Genomic DNA, 9,777 nt, shown 5'->3' with positions numbered 1-9,777 from the left:
TGTTCTTTCCCAGGGTCTAGAACTCTAGACCGTATGTATACCATTCAAAATTATGTATAAATTCATTATTTCATTCAAATCCGTTCAGTAGTTTTGGCATTTATAATATTAGTTAGGATGCCCCGGATAGAATCTACCTACTCAGTGTTGATGATGATTTCGTTCAGTTGACACATCGGCTTCACAGCGAAACGTCTCTACTGCAATATTGCACTAAGCTATACCATTGACAAAAGAATAAAGAGGACTTGGCATAAAAATCGGTACTTAAAAATATATCGTCGTCTCTTTTTAACTTATTTGTGTTATCGTACGTAAAAAAGGACAACAGTAGTTTTGTCTTTGCCTAAAATTACAACATTGCGATCGGTCGCCATGTTGATTGACCAAGATTGACATCCAAACACAAGGTACTTCAGCTGTCAAACAATTTGTTTGTTTACATTTTTCAAGAAAAAAGCCGCCATTTTAATTGACACCAAAGTTTAGGTAAGCGCATTTTTTTCGTTGATATGGCATGTCCTCTCTTTATTCTTTTGTCAATGAGCTATACTCTGTCCATTATATTATTGGTTTTTGACATTCCAAATCCCATACATATTTGATGCTAAGGAAAACCAACATTACTTATAGTAGACATAAGGAAACGTCAAAAATACAATAATATAGTGGAAGTTATAATAATATATCTAGTGTGTTCCCCTCCCGACCCCCCCCCCCCCCCTTCTTACTTCACTTTAAGCGCGCGAGCGGGTCAGAAGAGGAGCGCCCTTCAAGGTCAAGTCTCAAGTTAGAGACGAATGTCCACTGCCGGCTAAACGAAGTTAGTTTTTCTTACATGTGATGGGCGTCCACCGCAAACTATGCACTATGCGGGTACAGGGTACAATCTCAAAATAATAACTTACTAGCCCTACGCGTTGGTAGATCAGCCATGAATATGGTTCTAGTGCCTTTAAACCAAAGTAAAGGGTGCAGCGTGCAAAACATTGTGGCGTCGCGTCTACTCGCGTCCCATATTTTTATGTATTTACTAGCTGTTCCCGCGCGCTTCGCTTCGCCTTAAAAAGTTTTCCCGTGGGAATTCCGGGATAAAAAGTAGCCTATGTTCTTTCCCAGGGTCTAGACCGTATGTATACCAAATTTCATTAAAATCCGTTCAGTAGTTTTGGCGTGAAAGAGTAACAGACAGACAGACAGACAGACAGACAGATAGACAGACAGACACAGTTACTTTCGCATTTATAATATTAGTTAGGATATTAGTTAGGATTCTAGGCACAAAATAATTTGAGTCTAAAGCCTTAAAAAAACACCGATCATAGACAAGTTTATTTTTCTCTATGGTCAATGATCGGTGACTGACAGGTGACAGTAGCTGTCAAAAATTTTGAGTTTTTCTTTTTGTTCAAGAATATTTATTTAAAATCGTAACGTAGCCGTAGTTGCTATTTAGTGCTAGATTCTGCATTAATTCTTGATTTTGCAGTACTAATTGTAAGGTATTATCATGAACCCTTGTTCAGTAGCTGCACCGCAGCATGACAGTGATGGCGATGGAAGATGGACAAGCATAGTGAGTTTTACATTAAATGATTGTATTCCCAGCTCTAGGATAGTATTATTCCCTGGAAATTTACTATCCGCTACATTTATATAGTTTTTATCATGGTAAATTTCTACACTTAATCTATAACTTAACTTTTATGTACTGCCTTAGTTGGATACTTGCATAAATAAATAAATCAATGCTTAATTTACTTTGATATTTGGGTCATTGCAGCACGGTCAGTGAAGAAATACTAACTTTTTCAGTATTGAATTCTTTTGAAAGAAATTCTTATAGTTTATGACTGAAAATTGTTTTTGCAGCACAATCGTTTCCTGTCTGATGCAAAAGGAAAAGATGCAGATGTAATTTTTATTGGTGATTCCATTTTACAAGCCCTGGAACATACAGAAGTCTGGAACCAGTGGTTTGCCCCTCTACACTGCCTGAACTTTAGCATTCATAATGATCAAACACAAAATGTTTTATGGAGGATTCAAAATGGTGTTCTTGATTACGTGGAACCAAAAGTGAGTTGACAAACATTCAGCAACATGATTTATCTATGTTGTTGTAGTTATGTTCATTGAGTGTGTTTTTGACGAGGACAGAGAGAATGCCTTTTAGAACATACATTTAAAATATTAGAATGTCTCTTTAACATGCCAGACGACTTATCTGATGGCTCTAAATTAGAGAATAGCACAGGGGGTTATCAGTAAAAAGACAATCTTTGGTCCAAATAGGTTGACCACCCACCTCTGGCCTAGCTCATACCATGCATAAGTTTTAATTTTATAACCTAAGTTATAAACCTTATAAAATGCTCAACTCAGAATTATAACAAGTTTAACACACTTAATTTTTCAGATAATAGTGCTGCATGTTGGAACTAACAATATTGACCACACACCAGAAGAAGTGACTGAAGGTATTCTGGAAATCATTAGAACTATCAAAGAGAAACAACCAAATGCATATATTGTGCTACCCGTAAGTAATCAACTTATTTCTGTTTTCAGTAACTTAATTCAAACTTTTACTAACAATCATATTTTAATCTTTTTAGAGTTTACTTCCTCGAGGTCAGCATCCAAACAAACTTAGAGAAAAAAATGCAAAAATCAATCAACTTTTGAAAGAAAAAGTTTCCAATATAAATAAAGTTGAAATGGTCACCATAGACAAGGGTTTTGTGCAATTAGATGGCACCATCAGCCATCATGACATGCATGACTACCTCATACCCACCAATGCGGCATGTCGGAAGGCCTTTGAGCCAATTCATGACATTCTGCAACAGTTGCTATCTGAAGGAGAGCCGGAGAAAGACTTGACACCTTCGGAATAACATTGTCTACTGAAGGGAATAGCTTTACTTGCAGCAAGCTCAGTGTCATGAACAAGAAGGTACTTAAAGTTGTAGCTATTTAGCTTTTTTATTCTAGGCTTAAAATATTATTATGAGTCTGTTATTTATTATTTCTTATTTAGTAATATTTACTTCAACATTCCAAATTTTACACTGTTTGGCTGTGTTTCCAAGAAACATTTTAAATTAGTTTTTTAGACATATGTACCAATAGCAATGAAATGTGCTCATAAAATTCCATTTAGATTTAAGGAAACTTTTTAAATATGTATTTGCCTTGGAATTAATAGTTCTATATGTGCTTTTGATTAGATAAGTACCATTATAGTATACATTTTCTAGGGGTTAGTTTTTGAGTTTAAGCTGATAACAGTATGAAATAGCTGAAATTTTTCAGCTTCAATGAAATGAACTACTTACTCACATAATCTAATTTGAACCAAAGATTATTTATTTTGTACTACTTACATATTTTCTGGTGTATGGAAATATTATATTTACCATTGCATTGGTTTCAAACTGTCTGAATAAAAGTTATCTGTGGGATGTCATAAAACTATAATTTTCTACACACATATATTTTATCCACAATGTAAAAAGCATGGTGTTTTCCATTACCTACATTGTGAAATAGAACTTTAATCTTATGTATTTTATCTCTTTGTGAAAGTGTTCAGGCAGGCCCTCTACTTGTCAGTTGTATGAGTATTGTATGCTACTTACCTCATACAATTACTCCTTTGTACTAATAATTAACAGACATAATGCAGTATTTTTTATATGATTATGATTACATAATAAGTCATTGCTGGGAGGCTTATGTACTTAATAGGCATTGTATCATGGTAGTTACTCTAGTATTGGTACTGATGTACTCTGTTGCCAAACTTATTGCTTGAATCTCAGAACTTTTCTATAAGTAGGTATTCTAGTATTTATTTGCATGAAAAGCTTATAACAATTATGTACTAAGAATAGTGCAATTGATTGGATACATTTTTATATTATAAAAAAATCCTACACTTAACATTGTTTCATTATTTACCTCAATATAATTATTCACCACACTTGACAGAAACGACGTCTCAATAACACCTTCCTGTATGAGCGGTGGTAGCTCAGTCGGGTAAGCGCCCGCTTCTCACGCCAAAGATGCGGGTTCGAATCCCGGCGCTGACATGTACCAATGAGTTCTTTTCTGAATTTAAGTACAATGTATACCATCGCTCTTACGGTGAAGGAAAACATCGTGAGGAAACCTGCATATCTAGATTTAGCACATCTAGATATGTGAACCCACCAACTCGCAGTGGACCAGCGTGGTGGGAAAAATGGTCCAAGCTTAGGAAGGCAGTTTAGAGGGTTTAGACCTTGGGGATATGCACAAAGGTTCCATTCGAGAGAGCCAGGTGCAGGTACTGTTACCCCCACAGAATAGAAAACACCTTCCTGAGTGTCCTGTAAACTGTAGCTTATGTACTTCCAGCGCACCATGGGCACTTGGAGACTAAAATCATTTTACCACAGTGACAAACACTTGGGCCATTCTAGTGTTGGCCACCAACACTCCTAGAGTAAGTAAGCAAACCTTTGCGGATCAAAGTGTTTTTTTTTTCTCAACCTCGTGTCCCACTGCTGGGCAAAGGTCTCAATTGATCAAAGTTAGTCAACAAATAAAAACAATATGGTAAATTAATAAGTAATCTATTCTTAGTAAAATAATCAAATTTGCATTCTAGTATTTGCTAAATAAACTGTTGATATAGAGGTTCAATGGTAACATTCCACTTGTAAGTTTCAATTTTTTGTCATAAATATTAAAATTACATTGTTCTAGTCTTTTTAAATAATTGTCTACAGCTATAGCAGGAAGTAATATTTGATGCACAGTCTTTGGTACTGAAATACTCCGTGCCTGAAAAAGAAAAAGTAACTATGTAAGTATTAAAAGTTACATAAGTTTAGGCCAGGCACATTTTGTGTATGTGTCGCAGCCGGATCGTATAATCCGCCGCATTACATTACGGCTGGCCGCATTACATAACAGGGCCGCTTTGTAATGCGCCGGATCAACGTTTAGCCGGATTGAATACGGCTGGATGAAATTTCGGCGGATTGTATTCGACGTCGTGCGTCCTTCAATATGGCTGGCCGTAATGCAATACGGCGAGGAATTAGCCGCCGCTTTGAAAGTGTTTATTTTCCGTTTTTAACACTCGTGGCGCTGCCTGACATAACAACAACAATGGCGTCGGATATGAGTATTTTAAATGAAGAAATCGTGATAAATACGTTAGTGGACAGTGACTTTCAGAACAATTTTAACGTGCCGTTAAATATTTTCTATTCCGCTCAATGCGGGACAGTGAAGAAACCATGGACAGAGGACCGAGTTTCGGAGGTTATAATGCACGTCAAAACAGGTAAAGTGCCCATGGACTCTGGTGGTCGGCGGAATTCCACACAATATTACTGGGGCTAAAAATATAATATCATGAATGTGGTCGGCCAACTGTCTTAGATCTCTACATATAAATGATTATTTCATAATATTGTAGTAAAGTATTTTAGCCAAATAGCATAGTATTTTATAAATACGGTACTTAATTCTAAAGCTAAGTATTTTATTTACTATATTAGTGTGTATGATAATAATTCTAGACTAGTAAAAATTTCGTATGAAGAAACCTATGAGTGATTAATAAAAAAGATTTTTAATTCAAACGTTGCTTTATTTTATAAGTATGGTCATGGTCAACCTACAATTTCAGTAGATGTACGATGTGGCTAAACTTGGGCCGCCGTATTGAAGAACGTATGGAAATGAAAATCCGGCTAAACATTGATCCAGCGCATTACAAAGCGGCCCTGTCATGTAATGCGGCCAGCCGTAATGTAATGCGGCGGATTATACGATCTGGCTGCGACATATGCAACAGGGTGGAATTTCTTTGGTGATTTAATGAGTTTTTTATTTTCAGTTATTTCAACCAGAGCTTATAATGTGTTGAGTTCATGGACATGGTGGTGTTTAGCTGGGTCACTGATCAAATTGGCCACCAAGAATAATAAAAAACAGAAACTGACCTTTTGTAAATGACTATTTGCCCTGCTGGCAACATCAAAAGTAACATTTCTCAGGTTTTCACTATCACCTCCACGCAAAACATTTTCTTGACTTAACTGATACTTCATGAGGATCTCCATGGGAAGGGATACCATTTTGTGATGACTGGCCACTTGGGTGGATCTAAAACAATAAGATGGAGGTAATTTTAAACAATGGAAATGCTAAACTATTTTAATACTTAGCAAAAACTGGGACCAACAAAGTTTTCACAACAATAGTGTTCTGCCTTGTTTAGATAGGGCCAAGAATGGGAATAAGAGAATAATAATGTGGTAGGAACATTACTGAAATATTGGTTGCATATTGCAGAAATATTCTGACTTTATAATATATCTTCAGTGGTGATATGACATCCCAGTGACCTAAAACTTATGTGTTTCATTTAATTTTCTCATCTACAAATAATAATATATCTGTAAAGTTAATATTTTGTCAGAATGTGCTTACCTTAACAAATTGACAATTCCTTGAGCTTTCCCCAGATGTGAGACGGCATGATCGGCATGCACATCGGCCACTCCCGCGATGCTCAGCAGCAAGTAGTAAATGGAGGAGACAGTCTCCTCTGCATACTTCTCAACATCTTCCAAAGTTTGAAAATATTTAGTTTTAAGTAGATTGTTTCGGGCCATGACTAATCTTTCTAAATATCTTCTTGGAAGTTTATAACTGCTGCATACCTACAATAAAATAAATAAATGTATCATAAATTAAATAAACATCATAACTCTTTAATGGAAGGTCAAAATAAGGAAAAAATGCACTTTTGGGCTACAAGAAGGTAAAAATGTATTTCAAGACGACAACTTATATCAATGTATTTAGCTACTCACTTTGAATAATTCTTGAGCTACAGGGTTGGCTGGCACATTTCGAACTTGTTGCTCTTTCTTGTAAATAGTGCCTACTGTGTCGTACCAGAACTGAAGGCGCATGGCTGCAATTTGCGGGTCGGAGGTGGTGTCCTGCACCCGCGCGATCTCCACATTGAAGGCTCTCACGACCAGAGCCGGAGATCGAACTGCTTTAGTCAACAGAAGAGTGGACAGGAAGTTCTCATAGTCATACTGTCTATCTGCAAATAATTATACAGTACCAGAACACAGTAAATAAGAACTACTAGCATGGACTAAGAGTATCTAGACTAGATGTTTATGTTTTTCATTTAATAATACCAATGAATAGAGTGCAGTAATTAATTAACCCACTGACGGACACTGACTGCATTTGACGTCCTCCAAACTTTTAGAAAAAAATCACAACGTCGAATGCAGTCCCCACTCTTTTTCTAATTATTTCAACAACGGTCAATGCAGTCCTGTTTTACCTAGAGTTTGTATGAAGACCATCTTTTTGTGCTTTATTTGGAAGGATTTCAAAGTTATATGTGCACCCAGAGTACCTTTTTTTCACACAGAAATAAGTTTTCATACAGAAAAAAGTGTGACCTCATACGCACACAACGGTCACCGACGTCGTGTTTTCTTTACTGCGCCTAGGCAGTGTGCCGGCATGTGCACCAGCAAATCATCACTTAACTCCCATACAAAAATGTTGTGCGTTTTTATGAGTTTCACCGTTAATCTAGTGTCCATCAATGTGTCATACCTCACAATATTGGAGCAGTAATCCAATGAATTTGGGTTAGGTTCTTTGGATAAAGTAGCCAGTGATCTTCTTATAAATAATGACATTTTAAATCTATTTACTTGAAACATTGTTTTATTCGCTAGGGCTTAAGGGTATTTAAAGAACAAAACAAATAATACTTGAAGAGTTCTCTTTCCTTTACAATTTTCATTTATTTTGCCAAAAACAGAAAGAAATGTCATCTAAACATTATGCACACATTATGTCAGAAGTCATCAGTCAGATTCTTGCTCTGGGAGTTATGTAATTATTGGTCTGTGTACATTTTCGGTGACACAGTTTCCGAAAAGACTACAATGCTGCTTCTGGCATTGCTGGCACCACACTTGTCTTGTTTATTTGTATTAAAGTATTAAATTTGTTATTCGTTGTATGCTGTATTAGCTAAATACCTACCTAAACACCAAAATAATTTTGGCGAATATAGGTACTGACCACACAAGGCAGTTTTGGCAAATAATACGCAAATAGCCAAGTGGGGTGGTAGCATTGACTTATATTTCTTTTGAAATCATAGGGTGGTAGCATAAGAATCCATAAGGGGATCGTAGGTGGACATCTTTGATCTATCTATCTATAGTAACTAGTAAAGTAAGTATTTAGCAAAAATGGAAGTTTATAAATATACTAGAAAAACCGCACACTCAGCCGCCGCCGCCTTACCGTGCAGAAATTTACTATGAGAAATCCGCAATCCGCGCGGTGAAGTGTGTGAACCGCCTTAGTGTTTTGAGATTACGTTGACTTGGTACCAAGGGATGAAAACTCGCTACACTCGGGCACCAAACCCCGCCCGCCCCGGGGAATAAATAAATAAGGCTTCACATGGGGTCAAAACTATGGATTTCATTACGAAAACGAGGAATGAATGACATAATAAAATCAATTAGGATTTAGGTACAAATGGGTACAAAGGTCAGATGGACATGCCAGTAAGTACGCGTACTTATGGCTTGACGACCTTTTTCGACCGTTTGTCACCTTACTTTCGTAGTTACTTCAGAAACAAAAAAGTTGGTTGAGCTTTAAGTACCCGTAGGTACTTACCTACTCGTGCGTCTATCTGGCCCTTAAGACAATGCACTAAGCATGAAAAATTCACCTTTCTTCCTACATAAAAATTTATGAACACGTTTCTAGGAAATAAAAAATATCATGTAGAACTACTACCACTGAGTTAAGATAGGTATTAAACTCGGTGATTACTACGAAATACATAATTTACGTATATTTAGAATTACATATTATGATGATGAATCACGATAATCTACATATTTCCAATAAATATTGACTTCAGTATTTACCTTATTATGACAGAGTAGGTATATTATATTAAAAGTTAGTTAATAAGTTAATTACTTGCATAAATACTTTCATACCTTTGGTACCTATACCTAGGGAAATGGGGCGACAAGATGTGAAAATGAAGCGGCGCGAACGGGAGTGAGTAGTTTAAAAGAAGGTACGAAAAGGGAATCCGTGTCTTCTACTACCTACCTACTAATACAACAAAAAAAAAACCGGCCAAGTGCGAGTCGGGCTCGCGCACAAAGGGTTCCTTAGTAAGCACAATAACTTAACCAAAATTACAGTTAAATCAACCTATCTCAAAAACTATAAGAGATACTTTGATCAAACCAAAAATCGATGAAAGAGTTAATTAGCATGCATCACCCCTTTTTTTTTTAGAATTTTATACCCCGTAGTTATAAAAATAGAGGGGGGGGACATACTTTTTACGACTTTGAGAGCTGATATCTCAAAAACCGTTCACTTTAAGAAAAATGTTTTCTAGAAAACTTTATATCATTTTAAAAGACCTTTCCATTGATACCCCACACGGGTATGTACATCGAAAAAAAAAATTTCATCCCTCAGTTACATGTATGGGGGGCCCCACCCCCAATTCTTTTTTTTACTATTTAGTGTCATATTTTTGTAGCGGTTCATACAACACATATTCCCATCAAATTTCATCACTGTAGTACTTATAGTTTCCGAGTAAATCGGCTGTGACAGACGGACAGACGGACAGACGGACAGACGGACATGACGAAACTATAAGGGTTCCGTTTT

The 9,777-nt window shown here is 36.4% G+C and overlaps 2 protein-coding genes across 3 annotated transcripts; one reads left to right on the top strand and one right to left on the bottom strand.

Annotated features, from left to right (window-relative positions):
- Nucleotides 1-1,313: 1,313 nt before the first annotated feature.
- LOC105385898 (platelet-activating factor acetylhydrolase IB subunit beta homolog) lies at nt 1,314-6,005 on the top strand. 2 transcript variants are annotated; one of them, XR_007267818.1, is made up of 6 exons: nt 1,314-1,576; nt 1,873-2,079; nt 2,420-2,542; nt 2,619-2,959; nt 4,408-4,495; nt 5,903-6,005. XR_007267818.1 is itself a non-coding variant. In XM_011556344.3 (4 exons), the coding sequence occupies exons 1-4, from the start codon at nt 1,511-1,513 to the stop codon at nt 2,898-2,900; spliced, it is 678 nt and encodes a 225-aa protein (XP_011554646.3). In that variant the 5' UTR covers nt 1,315-1,510; the 3' UTR covers nt 2,901-3,948. The 2 variants fall into 2 exon arrangements, 1 of the variants encoding a protein (XP_011554646.3); XM_011556344.3 differs by lacking the exons at nt 4,408-4,495; nt 5,903-6,005 and having other exon boundaries at nt 1,315-1,576; nt 2,619-3,948.
- LOC105385897 (NADH dehydrogenase (ubiquinone) complex I, assembly factor 6) lies at nt 4,610-7,886 on the bottom strand. The gene is made up of 5 exons (XM_011556343.3): nt 7,660-7,886; nt 6,885-7,122; nt 6,499-6,731; nt 6,009-6,171; nt 4,610-4,836 (listed from the first exon to the last, which is right to left on the bottom strand). Exons 1-5 carry the CDS (start codon nt 7,767-7,769, stop codon nt 4,657-4,659), a joined length of 924 nt encoding a protein of 307 aa, XP_011554645.3. The 5' UTR covers nt 7,770-7,886; the 3' UTR covers nt 4,610-4,656.
- Nucleotides 7,887-9,777: the final 1,891 nt, after the last annotated feature.

The sequence above is a fragment of the Plutella xylostella genome, chromosome 4, assembly GCF_932276165.1.
Source record: "Plutella xylostella chromosome 4, ilPluXylo3.1, whole genome shotgun sequence".
Classification (NCBI taxonomy): Eukaryota; Metazoa; Arthropoda; class Insecta; order Lepidoptera; family Plutellidae; genus Plutella; species Plutella xylostella.
This window is presented reverse-complemented; position numbering and strand designations above follow the sequence as displayed.